The 22717-nt window shown below is 38.7% G+C and overlaps 1 protein-coding gene across 2 annotated transcripts in view; it reads left to right on the forward strand.

The window, feature by feature from the left end:
- hdac8 (histone deacetylase 8) overlaps positions 1 to 22717 on the forward strand; it is a 54208-nt gene that overhangs the window by 11283 nt on the left and 20208 nt on the right. For both annotated transcript variants that reach the window (XM_080187700.1, XM_080187701.1), the window contains exons 4-7: positions 5043 to 5184; positions 10724 to 10836; positions 16201 to 16278; positions 16369 to 16477. In XM_080187700.1, coding sequence (XP_080043826.1) covers positions 5043 to 5184; positions 10724 to 10836; positions 16201 to 16278; positions 16369 to 16477 — 442 coding nt within the window. The remainder of the gene's footprint in view (positions 1 to 5042; positions 5185 to 10723; positions 10837 to 16200; positions 16279 to 16368; positions 16478 to 22717) is intronic.

Below are 22717 nucleotides of genomic sequence, written 5' to 3' on the forward strand. Positions count from 1 at the left end.
TTTGATTGCCATGGTCCCAGTTGGATACTAAACCAGGACAAAAGAGCAAAATTAATGAAATATTGCATTGGTTTATGTTATAGCACCTCCACTTTTCCTGTGGGTTTCCTTGACTATTCTTCAATTTCCACAAAGTGCAGATTGAACAGTGTGACCTATCCCCAAAACTCCACCTAAGTTGTTCTGAAACGAATTTCTGTCGGATTCTTCTAACTGGTCTTCCTTCTCTTCATCGCTGCTTAGCAACTTCCCACTCAATGCAACTGAGCTCAGGAACTTGGGATGTTGGAAGAGTGATCACAGGGGTACAGTTTGTACCACATTGTGTTAGTATTCTGCTGTGCTTCTTGATTTATCAGTAATTCTGTTACTTTGATACTACAATCATTTGAGGTGTATAGCAGTGCAATTTTATGGTGGCACCAGTTATTTTAATACCCTGAATTTTCATTTGTTTCTTTAGATCTGTTTTGTCTCTGGTGATTATATGGCTGGTAGTAATGGAGAATTGGGGGTTATGTTGCTTAACATGGCTGAAAGGGACAGACTCAATGATTTTTTTTCAGCTTTTCTGATGTCTTATAAAGGTATTTCATGTTCTAGTTGCTCCACGGGTTTTTTTTCCTTCTGATTAAGTCCCTATGTTTTAAAAGCTGAATTCAGATAAATCCAAGCTTTCTGCCAAGGTATGTACTGCTTGTATCCAGCTTTCTGGAAACTGTAGATACGTTAAGAATAATTTCATTTCTTCATCCCACAATGCATAATTCAATCAAGAAAGTAAAACATGCTGATTGAAAATGCAATTCATACAAGTAATGGGATTTAAATATGGAGGTGTGTGAAATATGTTTAAAAGTGAATGGAAAGTAGTCTAATATGCAGCGTTTTTATCCATTGGGTATAAATAATTTTCATTCATTGGGCAGGTTGCAGGTAGAATCTGCATTTGATTCTTCATGTTGCTTTCTTAAATACTAGCGAATGGAGTTTTTGAATCAGCTCGATGTGCTAGGTCCACATAATGTTAATTTTTTTTTGTCACTTCCTAATATCTATATGTAATCTGTGTATGACTTTTACTTGGAAACAAATAGCTAACCAAACATTCATTTCCAAATCCTTCACGTTTCAGAAAATCTATTTATATGTTATTGCTCGGAATCTTATAGATAACATTGTTTCATTTTGCAATGATCATGGGTTTAAGGTTTATGCAATTTTTGTACATTGTTACTATCTGAATAATGGTTGATGGTGTACACTCCCAGTGGTTAACTGATTTAGGTAGACATTTGATATCAATGCATTCATCTGATCGGAACGAATTTAGGAGCTGGAGAAGACCATTTAAAATAACTTTTGAGAAACAACTCTGGCAAGCTGTCGTCAAACCGTTATATCATCCTCCTTAGTTGTGCACTGCTCGTTGCAATACTAATTAAAATTCCATATTATAATTGTAGATTTAGAAGATGTATGCATAGAATGGGAGAATATTCCTATCAGCTTGCCAGATACAAATGTGTTACTGCCACAGGCCACTAGATGGCATTAATTGCCAATCTTTGGAAAGAACCAGGTTGCATGCTTCATTGCTGTAAGTACTAGTTAAAGATAGTATTAATGGAGACAGTAGCTTCCAAGGTTATCTCATTTCAGGTGAATTTCAGAGCATAGATTTAAAGAAAAAAATTGGCAGAAAGAAATTCATTTATTTAAGCTTTGCGCCACTTCTGTGGAGAAACTATGACTAGGCTGACATTCATGATTCCAAGGCTGGCTTTATGATTGCTGGTCCAGAGTGACACAGATTCCTAATTGTTAGCTGATACGTCTCCGAGAAATAATGAATATCGTTGAGGAAGATTACTTGAAACACCCAATAACCTTAATGCCTTGTATTCTTCTTCATTAGAGTGGCACCTGACCTTCCTTGGTGTCTCTGTAAAGTTTTATGATTAAGATGCCTGTTGAGCATGAAACATGATGCTGCCTTGTCTAATGTAGTCGTATACCAAAGCATTTTATTGTTCGTTCACTGATTTTTTTTCTTATGTGTGAACTGCCAAAATTTATTCACATACTGGAAACTACATATATTAATACACAGCCCTGTTTTTTGCAGACAGAAAGAACCTGTACACACTTTGCATCTGTTTCAGCTAAACAAAATAAGAGAAGGTGATTTGCTGGTTCATTCAGGGCAATGCCTTGACTAATTAGGGTCAAGCTGCCTGATTTAAATTTCAAACAATGCTTGGCAGTTAGCTATCAGTTACTGTCAACTGCTGCATTTTTTATGGCAACAGCTCTATCAATCAAGGTCCACTGTTTATCAGTCAGCACATTCTCCTCTCACAGTGTAAATTTGTTGTCTCCCTTGGATTTATATTGTTGCAAAACATTCTGATGAGTAATTTGACAAAAAAAGTCCTTTCAACAATACTCAAGTTCTTTCCTACCAAATAACAATGCAATAAAGCTTTACAAAATACAATGGATGCGTTTGGGCGAGGGGTTGGTGGGGAAAGGGCAGAGGAATGGGACTAAATGCATAGTTGTTTCAGAGCACCACAGTCTGATGGGCTGAATGTTTTCTGTGCTGTACTATTAATGATTTAATGGGAATATTAGTAAAGAGTTTTCCCGTGAAAACACAATAGCCTCCGAACATTCTATATTCATTCTGTAATGTAAGTTGACTTTCTTCTTGAATGGTAAGTCAAAATGAAAAATAACTCTTTCAAAGTACTCACTCACACATTGCAATGTTTATTATAAAAGCACTAAAATAACAAACGAGTACATCCTACATAGTCATCTACAAAATGTAGCCTGGCTCTTTCATTCAGATTGCAACCAGACTAGCCCCTAGGTATGAAACATTGGAAGATGTTACTTCATCATAAATGTATTAAAATTTACACACAAGTGAAAGTACAGGCTTACAGTGTATGTTTTATATGGTCATGATCAATAAGTGAGCAAAGAACAGATTGCATTGGCAATCTTTGATGCAATTCAACCCCTCCCATTCTGGGCCACCACACTATTTTCAGTTTCTTTGGAGATTTGATACTCAAGGAGTTAATCTTGTTTTACAGCAATACCTGGGACCAGTCTGAGTCTCAGAAAAACACCTCTTCATGGTTTCCTCGTAGTAATGAATTTGTGAAAAGCTCTGATTCTCCTGTCTGCTTGTGTCATTGCTGGAGCTGCCAAGCTATTCCCTGTTGCTAGGTGTTACACAGCCTCTCACTGTGCCTTGCAATACTCTATAGATAAGGATTAGCGTCAGTCAGGTTGTCTGAAAGCTGGGACCATTCCAGCAAAGAGGAATTTGAGCTCACAGAACACTCATTATCTTTCACTTAAACCTGATCTAACAAAGGACCTTCTGTGGAACTGTTAGCAGCCAATATTGGAAAAAGACAAAAGCCAACCAGGCTGGTGTTTCCCACCCTAAAATCCCCCATTCTCTGGCTGCCAGTTGACTTTGGAAGAGGGGAACAAAAGCATTTCTGTTGCTTTTTATACAGCAGGATTCAGATCATCTGTAGAAACGAAGGCTTCATGCTCTGATGTTGAATGAAATACGCAAGGGATGGTACAAAGTTTGGTCTCTCTACTTGGATGTAAATTTGCAATTTGTTGAAATCCTTCCTATTTCAGAATATACAATTTAAACTGTAACGTTTCTTTGCTGTTCCATGATGATGTAAACCATTCTGTACTGAAATATGGTTAAGTGTCCTGCTGTGCAACTGTTAACAAAGAGATACCCACAGATAAAGTGACCCAATCTCCCCATCGCTTACTGTCTCTTTCTATGTACTGCCTGAGATTCATATGGGTTTTAAGAAGGACAATTTTTTTAAAAAGCTTAATCAGAACAACCTATAAATTATTTTGGTCCTCAGTATGTGGTGTGGACTGGCCCAAGTAAAGTCTTTAAAAGGAGGGAGGCTTGCATTTTGGCAAAATACTACATTGAAATTAAGGCTTATGTTTTGAAACTAAAGAAAGTCAATTATCTCAAGCTGAGCTGCATTTTGAGCTCTTTAATATAAAGTAACTTCGTGCACTCTGCATGACAACTGGAATTTACTCCAAAGTGATGTGGGTTTGACTTGTACTCTGATTTTTATTTCTTTCCCACGGGTTCCCCCTCAGGAGAGGGGAAATAGAAGGATTAGCTGCTTGAAGGAAAATTAGTTACGCTGGGATGGGAGGCTAAAGTGTTGTGATGTGTCATCAGTGGTTAAATGATGAGCAGGAGAATGTTGTATAAGGATGAACTGAAAATGGGAGTGGAGTTGATTTTATACAGTGAATAGCAAAACTATACAGAATATGGTTCAATTTATCAGACTGTGTTGGATTAGCTAATCTCAGCACCGGCAATGGTAGAGGTGCCATAGTTGGCTTCAGTTAGTTTCAACAACCATGGGTTATGAAAGGGAAAATAAATTAGAGCTCATTATCCTATTCTCCAGCCTTTTGGCTAAGATTGAGCATCAGATAAAGCCCAAGATCAAGGTCCATGCTGTTTCTTGTCAGCCTGTATGTCTCTCATGTGAGGACCATGAATTAAATTAATTTTGAATTAGTTTTTGGACCAAGCAAGGTGATGGATCAAGGGCTTGCCCTGTCCACTCTGCACATTAAGAAAGGAAAATGTGTGTATGTAGATGTTGGTTGAAGACCAGATTGAACTGAGTTGTGATTTGTCCTGTAGATAAACAGCCGAGCATTTTCAAAACTCATGCATGAGTACTGATTGTTTGACTGCAGTACTTTAGCACAAGCAGTACCTGTGGAGTCACATTCCAACAAGGACTCAGCACCCACCAGAAAGGAAGGAAATGGTGGCTGAATATCAGGGAAAATTAACTAAAAAGAAAATTAGAAAAATAACTTTGTTCCATGATGAGGCCCCAAATGTCTGGGTTGCCCATAGTTCAGGATTCTGTCTGCTCTTGGCTAGGCCTATCTGTTCTTTCAGTTTGATTATCTGTTTCCATTTCTGTAATTTTCAGGTTATGACTGCCCTACAGCAGAGGGAGTGTTTGATTATGCTGCGGCAGTAGCTGGGGCCACTCTTACAGCTGCACAGTGCCTGATGGACAAAAAATATCAGGTGGCAATAAATTGGCCTGGGGGATGGCATCATGCAAAGAAGTGAGTGTTTGGAAAATCATTTCTTTACCCAGCAAGATAAAATCAAAAAATTACGTATTTCAAAATAGCATTGTTCAATTTATTAGTTGAATTGTCTTTTGTGTCGTTTAATCTATCCATTAAGTTTTTAATTGAGAACTTAGCCTTTTCTTAAAGCCTGGGCATAGACTTGATAATTTGCTCAAAAGTTTTGCTGCTGTCTGTTGAATTTAGATTGTTCACTCTGAACATGTTCGGTGTACCTAATTTCCCAGGATTCATCAGTTTTCAGCTGTAATAATATTCCTTGCTGCCTGGTATTTTCTTCCCTGTAGCTTTTCGTGAAATAATCTTGAAACACACAGGCTGAATTTCAAAAGCTGTAATAAAATTTAAAAGCTCCTGCATGTGAAAGAGAAAATGACACTGATGACACGCACGTTTTAGGTTTGTGTTCTCTAAGCTTATATTAAATTAAAGGAGGTGGACATATAGATGAGGTGAAGAGATATGTGTTGTTAGGGTGCTGGACCTGAACCCCAATGTATTTTATGAAGCCAGATTAGACCCCAAAGTTTTTTCTGTTTGACATAAATGTGAGGAAAGGATGCTTTGCTCCAGAAGTAATTCCACTGACTAGTTTGGGGATCTTTCATAGTCAAAAAACTTTATTTAATACCATAGTTCAAATATAATTCTAACAAAGCTTAACTATTAACTGTTGAACAATATTTAAAAAGAAACTGAAACAACTTTAATTTCTAACATCACTGTTTCAGTGACAAATAAGCAACGTACAGTTCCACTTTAAATACAGTTATTGCCCATAAATATACTTGCTATAATGAGTGCAGATAGTCTTGAAGCTTTCAGAGAAAGAGAGAATGTTTCAGCAGCTTGCAGAAAACCTGTGTCTTCAAGGAATTCCCAGGCAGAACTGAAAAGCTGTTTTGTCAGCTACAGAGCTAGCTCCTCCCATTAACCACACAATCACATGACCTGCACACCTAAGCCTGCAAGGTTCTAGCAGAGAAATAGAAACAAGAGGTTTCTATGGTTTACCACGCAATAGTGTAGGTAAAAGCATGCATTCAGATTGAAGAGGAAAAAGAAGCATATGTAAGAATGAGAAAACAAGGTTCAGTTGGGTCATTTGAGGGTTACAAGGTAGCTAGGAATGAGTTAAAAGGGCTTGAGAGAGCTAGGAGGAGGCATGAGAAATCCTTGGTGGGTTGGATAAAGGAAAACCCCAAGGCTTTTTACTCTTATGTGAGAAATAAAAGAATGACCAGGATGAGGCTAGGGCCAGTCGAGGATAGTAGTGGGAACTTGTGCATGGAATCAGAAGAGATTGGTGAGGCGTTGAATGAATACTTTTCTTCAGTGTTCACTAAAGAGAGAGGCCATGTTTTTGAGGATGAGAGTGTGATACAGGCTGGTAGGATGGAGGAGGTAAATGTTCTGAGGGAACATGTATTAGCAATTTTGAAAAACCTGGGGGTTGATAAGTCCCTTGGGCCAGATGGGATACATCATAGGATACTTTGGGAGGTAAGGGATGAGATTGTGGAGCCTTTAGCTTTGATCTTTGGGTCCTCACTGTCCACGGGGATTGTGTCAGAGGACTGGAGAGTGGTGAATGTTGCTCCTCTCTTTGTATAAACAGTTATGGTTTAATATTCTTGAACTGGGGAAATGTTTGGAATTTTTTTTAGGTCTGTATGTTGAATTCTACTTTATAATACAGCCTTAAGAACATTTAATATAGATACCTTTGTACCATGGTTGATTGGTGTAGCATTGAACTGGATCACTGAGGGATGGGATCTGAATCTGGACCTGTGATTTTTCTCATTTAATAGAGGGAAAGTAGAAAATACATTGTGGTTTTTAGCTTGCTAAATAATTACACTGGCAGAAATTTGTGAGCAGGTAGTTTCCTACCCTGACTGGCAGTTTGTGCATGACACAAGAGCCCTAAAAAAAGAGAGAAAATAATGACAGGGATAGGAGAATAGAAGTAAACAAGTATTGAGATAAATATCACAGATCACAGAATTTGTTTTGCAACATAGAAGAAGTCTGTTCATCCCATTGTGCCTGCTCTGGCTGACAGGTTGGCATCTAGCCAAATCCCATTGTCCAACTCCTGGTCCATAGCCTTCTGTGTTATGGCACTTCATACCCAAGTATTTTTAAATGTTATTTTCCAGGGTTGAGGTTGGTAAAGTATTCAGTAATTATACTTTGGTAACTGTTCAAAAGCACTGTGATTATTGGGATATTGAGTTTTTCCAAATGTTAATCTTATTGTCAAGAATTATTATCCTTTGGTACAGCTGGACTGTATAGAGTGGCAGCTAATTTGGATTGTATTCAAAATCAGTCATATCAGAAGAACTTAAAATCAATATGATTATGTTTGATGATAGCAGTATTTCAAGTCACTTTGGTTTTCTTAAAATAAACTTCACTCTTCACTTCTCTGTAATAGGCTTGAAAATGTAAGTACCAGTCATTCTGAACTTGCCACCAACTGATTTATATATTTTTGTCAATCAATTAACCCTTGTCTCCACATAATGAAAAAAATAGAATTACAATTAAGCACGGCAATGCCTTCACACAGTACCAATATTTTAAAACTGTTCTATACAATCTTAATTTAACTACCTTCAGAACTAATCTCCCTCATATCTGTTCAGCAATTCCTTATGGATTTTAAAAGCTATAAAAGTCCAGTAATTCTTTTACCACACAGTGCCTTTAATTTCTCTTGAGATGTCTTCTGAGGGTAACAACAACTAGCTTTTCAGATCTGGCTGCTTTTGCACTGCTTACTGAGAATTGCCCAGCAATTCCTGCTGTCTGCTGAGATCTAATAGGTTTCTAATAGACTCATAAGCTTCAGTATATCCTTAAATACATTATTTTCCTTTAATCTCGCTACTGTCTCCTACAGTCTCATTAGAAATGCTGTCTCGCAGAATTGATTAACTTTATTTCTTTAGCTTTTAGAATTTTAAAAGAGAAGTAAACTCATTCTGTCAATACTTTACCTTTGACATCTTTCTTTTACACCCTGCATCTCTTCTCCTTTGAACCATTCAAACCTTCTATGCTGTAAATATCCTTATTAAATTACTTTATGGTAAACATCTGTTTGACATATTTCTAAACTTATTACCATATCAAAGCCACAATTTAGATTCTCACAATCACACTGCCCCTAGTTTAATCACCACTCTCATACCCCAGCAGTTAAAAAATGATAAGAATATTACCAAAAGAAAAATATTACAAGTTCTTGAATTTTTCTGATACTCGGCGCACTTGGGATTGTTCAATAATTGCTGTCCAGTTGCAGAATCACTATGTTATGTGTTTTTCAAGCATAGGGTGGTTGTGTAAGGTTGATAGTCTGCTGTTATGAGCAACCGAAGAGTTGGGACGTATGGCTACGAAGCTGGCATCATACCAGCACTGTAATCCATACACCACATTACTCATTTGTGTGGTAATCAAAAACATCTTTTTGGCTTGGCGTCACCATCCTGTTAATGGAAATTACCATTTGTGTTGCTATTGCAAAGAAGCAATGTAAAATGTCTAGCTTCACCTTTTGCTCAAAATTTTGAGACGTCTTGCCCTTCAGGGTAATTTGAGGTAGGTTGGGTACATTTCAGGACCGAGAATGGTGGCCTTGGGTCCATTTGCGATTTTGTGCAATATACAGAGAGCACTGATTTGATTGGGGCTGTCATTATCCCTATTTAGGTTTGCATAATGAGCAAATGTCTCAGGCCCAATTTGAGGTCGCCAATCAAGCCAGTCTTGTAGTGTGTGGAGCTATAGGGAATCCAAAGCATATATTGACCAGTGAAGGTAGGCATTGTTATAGGCCGGTTAGTTTAACATCTGTAGTTGGAAAAATGCTTGAATCCGTCATCAAAGAAATAGTGAGGCACCTAGAAAAGAATCGTTTGATAGAGCAGACGCAGCACAGATTCGTTAAGGGGAAGTCGTGTTTGACAAATTTATTGGATTTCTATGAGGATGTGACTAGTGCGGTAGACAGAGGGGAACCCGGTGGATGTGGTGTTTCTCGATTTTCAAAAGGCGTTTGATAAGGTGCCGCACAAAAGGTTGCTTCAGAAGGTTGGGGGTAAGGTGTTAGCGTGGATAGAGGATTGGTTGTCTAATAGGAGGCAGAGAGTTGGTATCAATGGGTGCTATTCTGATTGGCGGTTGGTGACTAGAGGAGTGCCGCAGGGATCGGTGCTGGGCCCTCATCTATTTACCATTTATATAGATGATCTGAAGGAGGGGGCTGAGTGTAGGGTAACAAAATTTGCTGATGACACGAAGATGAGTGGAAAAGCAACTTGTGCGGAGGGTGTGGAAAGTCTGCAGAGGATCTGGATAGGCTGAGCGAGTGGGCGAGGACCTGGCAGATGGAGTACAATGTTAGCAAGTGTGAGGTTATCCACTTTGGCAGGAATAATAGTAGGAGGGATTACTATTTAAAGGGCGAAAAGCTACATCATGCTACGGTGCAGAGGGACCTGGGGGTCCTTGTGCATGAGTCGCAAAAACCCAGTCTGCAGGTGCAGCAGGTGATCAAGAAGGCGAATGAGATGCTGGCCTTTATAGCGAGGGGGGTGGAATATAAAAGTAGGGAGGTCTTGCTGCAACTGTACAGGGCACTGGTGAGGCCGCAGCTGGAGTACTGTGTGCAGTTTTGGTTGCCGCACTTGCGCAAGGATATTTTGGCCTTAGAGGGAGTGCAGAGGAGGTTCACTAGGCTGATACCGGAGATGAGGGGGTTGGACTATGAAGAGAGACTGAATAGACTGGGTCTGTACTCGTTGGAGTTTAGAAGGATGAGGGGGGGATCTTATAGAGACGTATAAGATAATGAAAGGGATGGATAGGGTAGAGGTAGAGATTCTTCCCGCTCAGAAAGGACAGCAGGACTAGAGGGCACAGCCTCAAGCTAAGGGGGGGGTGCAGTTTAGAACGGAGTTGAGGAGGAACTTCTTCTCTCAAAGGTGGTGAATCTCTGGAGTTCTCTGCCTGTTGAAGTGGTGGAGGCTACCTCGCTAAATATATTTTAGTCACGGGTTGATAGGTTTTTGATAGGCAAGGGAATTAAGGGTTATGGGGAGAAATTGGGAAAGTGGAACTGATTCACTTCAGATCAGCCATGATCTTATTGAATGGTGGGGCAGGCTCGAAGGGTTAGATGGCCTACTCCTGCTCCTATTTCTTATGTTCTAATGGTAAATGCGATAGCAGAGTTCTCACCAACATATCAAGGAATGAGAGGTGGCCAGGCCACTCCATTTCAAAGGAGAATTTGAATGTGGACTGGAGCCCATTTAAGGTGTATCAGGAAATTCATACGTGCAGCTTTAAATACAGTAAACTTATCATCTACATCTCCAAAATCTTGCCATTGACACCTACAACCCATTAATAAATTTTAGTTTGAAGTTGGTTATTACCACCTGGAGAAAAACCATCTTGTTCTCATTATCTATTTGTTTTTTTCTTAAAGAGATGAAGCATCAGGGTTTTGTTATCTGAATGATGCTGTGCTTGGCATATTAAAACTGCGGAAGAAGTATGATCGAGTTTTATATATAGACCTGGATCTACACCATGGTGATGGTAAGATTTAATATTTCAATTCATCTTGGTTACAATATCATGACAAAAGTTATAAAGAAACCACATTACTGATGGTAAGTTAAAGGATATTCTGTGTTATAAGGGCACAAGCATTACTATACATGCATTCTGTTTGTCTGCTTTGAAACTGAAGCTTTGTGTAATCCCGTATGTTTTCGAAGGCTGGAGAATTTAATTCCTGTACCGTGCTGGGGTCAGTTAGAGGTGAATTGCTTTTCATCAGATATTGAGGCGAATTAAAGTGGCAGGAAATGAATGACTTGTAAGTATGGCAAAGCGTGATACGTGACACAAGACAGATATATCACAAAAACCTTTAGAGTAAGATCATATGAATAGGAGTGTAAGCATGCCATTTGATCCCTTAAAACTGCTCTGCCATTCAGTAAGATTATGGTTAATCTAATTGTGGCCTTAATTTGACTTCTGCTGACGACCCACACCCCACCCCACCCTTCTGAAAAATTCTAGAGTCATCAATAGATCAAAAAACTAATTTAGCCTCTGGGGAATTGATTTTCTAAGAATAACAACGCTCTGAAAGAAGAAATTCCTCTTCACCATCTTAATAAGGGAGACCCCTTATTTTGAAACTGTGCCTCTTAGTTCTAGATTTTGAGGGGAAACGTTTTCTCAGTACCTCCTCTCAACCCCTCTCAGAATCTTAAATGCCTCAAGAAGATTGCTTCTCATTCTTCTAAACTGTAATTATCTATTAGCTCTTGTACGCAAAACTTCTTGTCTGTAAAGTTTGACTTCCTCTTGCCTTGTATTCATCACATGTTCTGCATTAACATTTTCCTTTGCACTTTTCTATATTTACATTTGGAATAGATTTCTGTGTCTGTCACTGTGATTATATTATCTGATCACTAGGTTCCCATAAAATACACAGCACTTAAATCTCAAATTATTTCCTCAGTAACTGAAATTTCTAATATCTAAAATAAGAGTTTAAGTAATGTAAATTTAAAATATTTTTTATTTCATTATGACATTATTACATTATCTAATGAATTATCTTTTAATTTCTTTACATTATCTAATGAATTATCTTTTAATTTCTTTACTGAACTTTATACTTGCTTGCTCCAAATGTCTGGGTTTAGACTTATTGACCCGGACTTTGTCATTTCAATGCCCCAAGTGATTGAGTTGCTTACTGCTATTGAGGGCCGCAGTGATACTTCCAGTGCATCCACTTAACATTTTGAATCTGAAAGTTATGGTGCACCTGAATAGGCTCTGGGAGAGCTATGCTGATGACCCTGCTGGGACTAGTCAGCGTGTAAACTTGTACTGATTGCACTGAACTTAGCCCAGTATTTGTACTGATTTATTTACGGCTGCTCCTAGCAGGCGTAGAGCCTGCTCAGAAACTCAACTCTTTAAATAAACAGGAATGTTAAAACACACGAGCATTTCTGACACCACCCCTACCTCCCCATGTCAGTTGTTCACCACCCACCCCCTGCAAAACCCCTGCCCCCTCAGCTGCTCTCCATTCCTCTGCCGTGTACCCTATATCCAAGGTTCCTCTCCACTGCAGCTTTTCAGCCCCATCTGTGTCGGAGAAGATCCAGGAGTGCAGGGGCAGTTGGGTGTGGCAGTGGGGTTGGAGGGCAGCTACAAGTTATCCATTCTTGATTTGATCTATCATTTAAATCACATGGTTGTCACTCTGCTAGGATAAAGATAGCCCTCAAAGGTAAGCACATAGTTTTTATCACAGTTAGTAATGTATATCTCTGCTTTGCCGCTGACTGAGAGATCCAGGCCAATTATTTTGTTCATTGCTGTAACTGAGGTGAAATTGAGTTACGTGGTATGAATGTATACAGATTAATTAGAATCTGTACTACACTCAAATGTACTGATGAATATTTTCCTTTAGCTTATAGCATTTATTGATTATATATTTAATTTTTTTAATAATGTGACAGTGTTTTAGATAGACACCTGTAGATAGAGGTGTAGTTTCATTAGTTCCATGAGCTTAAATAGTATAGCAAACCGAGGGAGCAAAAAGACTAAACATTGTGGCCATTCTGAAAAATTGAGAATGTTGAGAGCATACATTATCTCACCTACGTTTTATTGGTGGTTAGCCAAGCCATCATTGATAGCTTGCCCCCGGGGAATATTGTGGGTAGATAGCGGCCGGAGAGAGCAGAGATAGACAGGGCAAGACAGGGAGAAGAGCAAAACCCACAAGTAGAGAGAGTGAGCTTCTTTCTCAAAACAAAGTGCAATCTTAAAGCTTGTTAAAAAGAAAATGTCTCAAACTGATGTGACATTTGAGGAGCAGTATTCTGGGTAGACTCCATTTGAATCTAATCTCCATTCCTAGAACCTTTGAATGTTTAGATTTAATGCCTTGTCAATTGCATTTAATTTAGTAGCATTTTAACAGAAATTAATCTAACAAGTTCTTCCAAGCCAAATATTAAAAAAAAGTGTAAATGTGGCAGTGATTATTACAAAGAATGAGAAAGAAGGGAGAAGCTTAAAATATGAATGGAGGGAGAGAGGTAGATATGCAAAATGAATTTATTCTTTGCTTTGAATGTGCAACGTAGACTATTGAGTTTAGACAGTCTGATTGAAACATTAGTTTAGTCAAGTAGAAGCATGACATGTTTAAAAATATAAATGTACTTGTAATGCATGCTGGAATTTTCGCAATAGACCCAATTGTATTGTTTTTTGTTCCAATTTCCCCATTACCCCATTCCTGACTCTAGTTTGATCCATGAAGACATCAGAAGAATTGTATTAGAAACCTGCAACGTTCGCTGTTGCATTTTCTCAAAAGATAACTTTAAAACTCACAGAGGAATTGAGATTTTTTTGAAGTGTACTGCCCGGCTTTCCAATGACCTGGGTGGACATCTGTCAGTTTGAAATAAGTTAGATGTTTTAATACTTTAGAGATAAAAATGAGATGGTGTCATAATTTATTGCAATTGGATACATTTATCATGAATTCTGAAATGTACCTGTTGAAATTAGTAGAACTGCTGCTCTTAATCCTGATAAATTGAATAACTAGTTTTAAACCAATGAGAAAGGGAGTTGAAGGATTCAGTTGAGGGGAAATGTATAAATTACAAGAGAAACATCAAGGCCATGGGCTAATGTGGCAATCTGGCTAAAGGTAAGTGTGTGAGAGGAAGCGACAAAAACGTTTATGTTGACAGTGATCAAGATTGAATCAAGTAAAATGCTAAAATTTAAAACTCCTTATTTAAATTCATGAAGTATCTGTAACCCAATAGATTAAATAGTGACACAAATAGAAATTAATGGGTTTGATCTAATAGCCATTACAGACACATTTATGGTTCTGTGGTGACCTCGGTTCGGAATTAAATGCTCTGGTGTGGTGAATATTTTGAAAAGCAGACAAATGGGAAAGAGGGAGGTAGGATAGTCATTTTAACAATGAATACATAGGGATATTAATGAGGAAATATCTTGGCTGGGAAGAGCAGGAAGTAGAATCAGTATTGGCAGAGATAAGAAATGAGGAGCAGTAAACAATAATTACAATAGCTTAGGGGTCCTGTAACAGTATGGACAAAGTATTAATGAAGAATTAACTTGTAGCAAAGCTAACATACTAATAGGGTGTGGATTTGAATCTTCAAATAAACTGGATAAATCAAACTGATGGAAGTAATTTGGAGGCTGAGTTCAGGGAATGCATTCGGGACATTTTGTAGAACAGAGGGTGGAACTATTCAAGTAGCTGTATTAGATCTAGTCTTATGCAATGAGACAGGTTTCATTAGTAACCTCATACTAAGGGATCTTCTGATGAAGAGTGATGATAATATGATTGAATTGCACTTTGCGTTTGAGAATGATGTGCACAAGAACAAGTCCAAAAATGGTGTTAAACTCAAGTAAAGTCAATTACATAGATATGAGGGACGATTTTGTTGGGTGGTTTGGAAAATTAGATTAAACTTTAGATAAGCAATGGTGAACATTTAAAGAAATAATTCATAATTCTCAACAAATATATATTCCATTGAGAAATATAAGTAATACATGAAAAATGACTGATCTGACAAACTAAAAAAGTGAAAATTGGTATTAGCTTGAAAAGAGCTTTATTGCCCAGAAGTGTAGTAAACCTGAAGATTGGGCAAGGACCAAAAAGCAATAACAGATAACACAGATTGATAAAGGAGAATATAGAAATGCGAGTAAGCTAGCAAGAACTATACAAACGAATCGTTAGAGCTTCTATATGTTGTTACAATTTTGAGATTTGTGGGATTATATTTTGGAACTGTAGCTTTAAATTTAGGGTAAATGAAAGGGGTTATGTGACTGGTTCTACAGTCTGCCAGGCATAATCTGGGTAGTTTGGATGTAAAAGATCAAAGAAAGGCTTAGATTGTTGAACTGAGGAGAAGGTGTGAGATATTTATGCTTAGAGACAATAGCAGCAATCTTGTTCACATAGAGTATAGTCTAGAGTATCTCAAAATCCACAAAGCTGTTGAATGCATTGGGTTACTACTCCATAATTATGGTGAGTGCTGATAGCTTTGTTTATTACTCTTATACAAAAACGTTGATTTGTCTGTTAATCTGCCCTTTAATCTGTGGTTTAAAAATAATGTTGTGAATTTTGCAAGACCCTGTCACAATCCATTAATACTCTGGACACAGTCATAAGCTAATACCAGTTGTACTACTTGGTGTATCTTGATATATGTCTTGAAACATTAGAAAATGTCCATGTGCAAAAACGGAACTATTGGGGCACAATGTGATATTTAAATGTTCTCCCTTTCTATGAAATTAATGTGATTATGTCCTTTATGGACAAATGGAATGTTTATAGTCCTTTGTTATAATACTTGATTTTGTTGGTTAAACTTCCTTTTTAATCTTGAAGAATTGTCTCTTCTTGTCTTTGTTTTGTTACACAGCACAAATTCTTGTGTAGGTTAGTAAGTCAGTGACTTTCCCCCAAATTTTCATGAATGCCAATTTTTAAATTGGCAATCAGGGGTGCTGGGCAATTCCCTGAAGTCACTACTGTGCTGATTGTTCTTCTCTGTCAGAGAAAGATCTGGCCTCCCTCAGCACATCCTCATTTGGCTACAATATGTAGGTTACTTTGATCAAAAGCCGGAAAGGATCCATAGGCCTACAACTCATTAGTGCTACACATTATGACAATATGTTAACAGTCATTTTTGAGACAGTTTGAAAAGGTTAGTCTGCATTTACGAAATTGAGCAGCCTTTTCTTAAAGTTGATGGGGCTTATTGACTTTATTGATCCAGTCAGTGGTGTTCTTTGTCTTTTTTTTGTCTGCAGGTGTAGAAGATGCATTCAGTTTTACATCAAAAGTAATGACTGTATCTTTTCACAAGTATTCACCTGGATTCTTCCCAGGTAGGTCTGCTGTCACTTCAGTCCTTCTTCTGGAATGCAGTATTGATACAGAATTTTCCTTTTTATGATTTCTTATGGTTATTTCCCAAGGGACAGGTGATGTGACAGATATTGGAATGGGAAAAGGAAGGTATTATGCTGTGAATGTCCCTTTACAAGATGGCATTCAAGATGAACTGTATTATCAAATATGTGAAAGGTAGGAACTGCTATAAAATTCAGTCAAGTCCTGATTAATGCAAAATTACTTTTTTATAAAACGTGCTTGAATTGGGGTTTCCCTATATTTCATCTACAGCATTTAAGTGGGTTTTCTGCCTGTAACTCACCCTACACACAAATGAATTCCTGATACCTTCTGCATTGATGCAGGGCACACATGAACTTTTAGGCTAGACGTCTTCTAGCAAGGGAAGAAGGTTCATAAGGCAATTTCCTTCAGCTGATATGCAATTTCCAGATAACTATCAGTGTAATTTAGGCAAAGGCAACCTATGACTTCTGAGGTTTTGTCAGTAGATGTTGATTTCTGAACAGTTGTGTGCTGCACACTCCTGATCACTTGAAACTGCATTGAAACTGCCCGGTCCCATTCGGTCTGTCATTATTATAGTCAGTTGACAGGGAAGACTTTAAAATGTTACTAATCTAAGCAGGATTTCAACTTTGTTGCAGAGGTATATAGACAATGTACTGACACTGCATGAACCTCTATCCCACTCATTAAGTCTTTATTACTTAATCAGTGCAATGATCAGGATCATTTCAAAGGCAGATCAATCAGATAATTTCTTCATTGACTTGAAATGAGTAGGTTTGTCATTGATTTAGCAAGACAAAATAGTTTATAACATCACATAGTATCCTAGCTACTTAGATTCATTAGTTCCCTACCTTTGACAAAATTCAGGTCTTGCTCTGGTCTGGAACTAAATCAGCTTTCTTTTATTCAAGTCCAGCTTTGCTAAAATATGATTGTGAAGACCAAGATATTGAATGATCAATTTTCAAATGTATGATGTGGTGACAGTGCAGGCAGGAGACTTCCATTGCAAGCACTCCTTTACATCAAAATATTGTTACATCCGGGATGGGAGGAGTGCACGGTTGATTGAGCCCCACCACTTCACAGGTTGTACCATTCACATAACTATTTAATTCACTCACCAAGATAGCCAGTCGTTTACCTTTGATATTATTAGACCCAGAATAAAAGAGATTTTAACCAGGCTTCTTTCAATAAACTCAATGATTGATTTATTATTAAACAAAACCACTTTTTAAACAAATTGCAAGAACTGCAACACACAATTTGTAATCTGGCAGTGTAACTATCATTTCTAAGATAGCACACACACAAACAAAGGACAGATCAATCTTTGGGTTCTCCCCCTCATCTCAGCCTCTCAGATTTCGAAATAGAAACAAGTTCCACTGAGATGAGGATTGCTACCTGGAAACAGATAAGCCATGCTATCTTTCAGGTATGGCATGGAGACTAGGAGTTAGGTATCTTTGCCCTTCTTGTTTTATTCCCAACTGAGATTATAAAAATAAGTTCAAAACATAAAATTAATTTCCAGTAAATCACCAGGGCCTTTATCTTTAAATTTTTTTTTCTCTCAAGCTGTTTAACTAATTACAGTTCAAAGAAGCAACTAGCACTCCACCTCAGGTGCCGCGCTGGTCATTTCCCTGAAGATATGTGTAATACCTTGGAAAAGGCATGCTTACTTACAGCCCAAGCTGAATTTATGACCATTTTAAAAAAAGCTCCAGGTCAGCTCACAAGTAAAATGAAGCAATCTTTCCAAGTTTAAAAAAAAGTTCTTGAAGATGTGGTTTCCCAATAATGAAGCTTGGTGAGGGGCGGGACCTAGTGCCTGTGACTGAATTTTACCACCCCTCCAGGAGCAGGCTGGGAAGCATGTGAAATGGTGAGGAAAGGCCAGGGGTGAACAGACCATTGTCTTCCTGCACCAAACCATTTCATATGGCTAGCTGGAGGATAGTAATTGTACCCAGGTGCTAATTAAGCCAGTCATATGGCACATTAAGGGTCTTTTCCAGCCACCACTGGAATTTTGCCAATGGCTAGTGTGCATTTTAACCATGGGGAGAAACAACATTGTGTGCCTTGACAGTCTCCTTGTGAGCTTGGTGGGTGGGGAAGGATACATCTTTTGGTGCACTGTGACCCATGGGGTGGTGTCCCCTATCCCCAGCGGTACTGCCTGTCGTGCGGCAACCATACATCACTTCCCCGACACCTTACCAAGTTGCCTGATTGACCTTGAGGCCCCCCCAGAGCCCACTTAACCTGGTTGGGAGGGGCAATGCTTCCATGGCATCCTCTGCTTCCAAATGCAGTTACAGTAGTAGTCAGCAGTCCTAGTACTGACAACTACTGCGCTGTTGACCTCCCGATTGGCCAGCAGCTCCTAGGGGCTTGGGCAGGGATGGAAGCTGCAGTGGCAATTAATTTGTTGCCTGACCCCTGTTGAACGCAACTGGTGTGTCTCAAAGGCTAAGGTGAGATCACTGCCAGTTTTCCGGACTGTCACTGGGACCCCCACTATGACGACAAAGCTCAGCCCAACTTGCATGTGACATGTTGGAACCAAAAAGACATTCGTTAGCGAACACTGTTTCTGATGGTCTCAGCACAAGTTGAGCATACTGATTATTATGCACTACATGGATGGATCCATTACCTACAATACCATTGCTCATTCCTTATCGTTGTACAGCCACTCTTTTTATAAGTGTTTTGATCCTGATATTGTGGGAGCTCCATAGGCTGACGGGAAAATTCCAGTTGGCCTTTGATCGATGTCCTTAATTGGCCTTTCAGTTACCTGATCAAACCATCTGCCACTTATCTTCCTGAAAGTGGGGATGGGAAGATGGCTGGCAGCATGAAATTAAGAACTCATCTGCCTGAGTTCTCACCCCATTGGCTTCCAAGTATGCTCTCCCTCATATCTGAAATATATATCAAGAAATTCCACCAAAATGTTGCATGCAATTTCAACCAAAATTTAGCTTTTTAACAATATTTTCCCCCTTCCTTCTCTTTGGATCTTTCTCTAGGTTACACCAAATCCAATAGTGAACTAGCAACTTTTTCTCAGGGCTTTACTGTGTACCGGCTGGATTTTTTAAAATTCATTCGTGGGGCATGGGCTTAGCTGGCTGGCCAGCATTTAGTGCCCATCCCAGTTATCCTTGAGAAGGTGGTGGTGAGCTGCCATCTTGAATTGCTGCAGTGCATGTGCTGTGGATTGACCTACAATGCCATTAGGGAGGGACTTCCAGGATTTTGATCCAGTGACTGTGAAGAAACGGCGATATATTTCCAAGTCAATCTAAGGAGGATGCTAAACAGAGTGCTTTGCTCTCACACTTTGACACTTTTCCTTCCAAATGTAGAAACTGTTTAACTTCTGCTTTGTAAATATTATTGGCAGAGTTGCGATCAGGAACTTGCTAAATGGGAACAAGAGTGTCCTGCCACTTAATGACATGGTATACTGATGCACCAGCAGTTAGTTGGTTTTTCCAATATTCAAATTCCACAAGGCAATTGTTTTTCTTCATTATCAAGTCTTGGTGAGTTAATTCAAATTCCAATCAACACTCTGCAAATGATTATCAAGATCTGACTGTGTTGCAGACAATGTCAAACCTCCAGCTGAAACTATTTCTTGTTTGTCATAGTAAAGCAAATGTACTAACCAAAAGCCCAGCACAAATAAACCAAATTGCTTTTTTCCATGTCAGTTTGTGGGATACAGATGTGTTCCATGGTATGTGACCTATATATAACTTGAAACATCACTGCTCAGAATTTGTGGCTGGAATGAATTATTGAATATCTTCTACACCCTTGCAAACTAATATCCTGTATCAATCATTTATTTATAAAACTGGAAATTTCAGACAACAGAATTGAGAATTCTTCTGCAAAATCTATATTGATGTTTCATTGTTAACTGTGTCCTCTTATAATTTTTAGTTGTCAATGTCTTACAGTTTCAAATAGTTAAGCCTCTGATGTAATTCTAAAATGTTGACAATTTATCAATGGCAACCAAAATCTACAAGGTGGACTTTGACTGAGTCATACCTGTTTCTGGGCATGACAAGGCCTCTTACCATTTCAAAGTGGCACTTGAATGCAGATGTATGCTTTTGAGGTAGTCAGGGCACATGACATCTGCCTGAATTATGCAGACGAGGAAGGATCATGATGTTAAATGGCATTATGGAACTCCATGCTCCAGCTGATGGCCTCTTTTAACCTCACACTGCTGAATATGAAGTATAAGGTTAATTCCCTCCCAGCCTTAAACTGCAACCTTCTTAGTTTATTGAACACACTTCTGTTACTTTTCATAGTTGTTTCAAGTGTTAGATGTCTACACGGTGTTCTGTGGCAGATAGTGAAGTACTTGCTGACTTCGGTGCTGGATTTTACAGTTCCTCCCAGGTTGGTAGGTGGGATGGGACTGAAAAATAGGTACCATGCCATTGATACCATGCCTGGCACCTACCTGTTCATAACACTGGAATTTCACTCATGGTGGGGGAGGCATTGGGAGTAGAGTTACCAGCTGTGATTAAATGTGTTCTTGGGTGTTTCATCACATGATTTGCCACCACACTCCAGCCATTAGTTGGCCAGCACATCCATCTCAGTTACACACTGCTTTCCTATATCAACTGGAAAGAAAAAAGACTCATTACCCAGTTGTATAAAGCCTGACTGTCAGCAAAATACCTTTTTTCAATATTTTTGTATCTGGTGAAGAGAAGTTCTAAGAAAATGACAAAAATAATGTCATGATCATTTTTCTCCAGGGCCGCACACAGCAGTATCCTGATGATTGATCTTCAATTACTGGGGACTCAATCCCAGAAGATGGGCATTCCCAGTCAGGAAACTCACCTGCCCAATCATTTGAAGCCCTTGAATGGCCAGTTAAAGCTGACTTGAGGACTTCCCCTGCTGCCTTTGAGATTTTATCTGCAGTGGTGGGAGGCATAAACAAAGCATCCAGGCTGACGTGTTTCACTGGGCCAGATTGGTGACCAGTTGGATTGGAGGGGTGGGGGCATATCTGTGCCCTCTGCGTCAATTGAGGATTCTGAGAGTAGCAGCTTGTGGAGGTGGAGCTTCCTCCTCAAGGGGAAATTACAAAATTGGCAATATTGTTTGGCAGTCTTTTTTTTACTTCAGTGGAGACATTGACCATTTGTGCTCCAACCTGCAACATACAGAACAGGTGAAAAATCCCGATAAGATGCTATCTGAATTAAATCATTCTAGTGCAACAGGAGTCAGAATGTTGAATTCCTTCATTGGATTTCAGAGGATTATAAATATCAAATATCCCGATGTGACTAAGAATTTGGTACTAAACTAAATGAAATTTCATCTACAATCCATCTCCAGAATTCTATCACAGAGAGCTTGGGTTTGAATCCCAATGTAAGTTGATATCTCATACACTACAAATTGAAGACAAAGAAATCATTTTAGTTATAGTTGATGTTTCACAATATTTACTGTGTTGCTGAGAGTACCAAAAACCCAGCAAATTTGTACTGGGATGTCAACATGTGTGAGTGGAGCACTTGTGCAACAGAAAATACTTCATAACAGCTGATGATCTGCTGAGGCAATGACTGGGGCAACCCTCTTGAAACTTGAGGCTGCAATGCAAACTGAAAAGATAAATTGCCACAAGGAGAAGGAGAGTGGAAAAGTACGTCTTGTTACTTTGAGTAATGCATTAGACATTAACAAATTAAATCACAGATCATTGCCATGTCTGTATATGGTGGATGAGTTGTCTCAGCTATGATATGATTTTTTAAATGTGGAGCAGAGGCCAGGGACAGCCACAGATGGAGTAAGGATTCATCTCCCATGTCAACCAGTGGTCTGTTTAAGTGAAATTAATGGCGACTATGGATGGTGTATAAAATGGTGGGACCAAGTAACAGAATTAATTTTAAAGTGACAGTGTTATCCTCACCAATCGAGAAAAGTAAGCAGTATTTCCAACATATTTTGTCCCACACCCAGAGCCTTGGAATGTACAGATAAAACTCTAGGTGCATTTCGCAATCAGTTCCATCCAACAAATGAACATAAACTGAGCATAAGCAATTAAAAAACATTACAGAAATCTGTAATGCTAAATCTCCGATAATTAGTGCCGAGTCAAATATTGAGACAGGATTTTTCATCGGCATAGCAGGAAAGTTCATATGATTCAAAATAAAATAACAAGTTACAACAATTAACCAAAAATACAAAGTCTGAGTTTGCATATTCCATTATCTGTGATCACAACTGTGTGCAGCATGCAGATTTGTGAAGGCAGAAATCTTTGAATTGAGCAAAGAAAGTGCTGAGTAGATTGAAAGA

The sequence above is a fragment of the Carcharhinus amblyrhynchos genome, chromosome 4, assembly GCF_965287045.1.
Source record: "Carcharhinus amblyrhynchos chromosome 4, sCarAmb.v2.hapA, whole genome shotgun sequence".
Classification (NCBI taxonomy): Eukaryota; Metazoa; Chordata; class Chondrichthyes; order Carcharhiniformes; family Carcharhinidae; genus Carcharhinus; species Carcharhinus amblyrhynchos.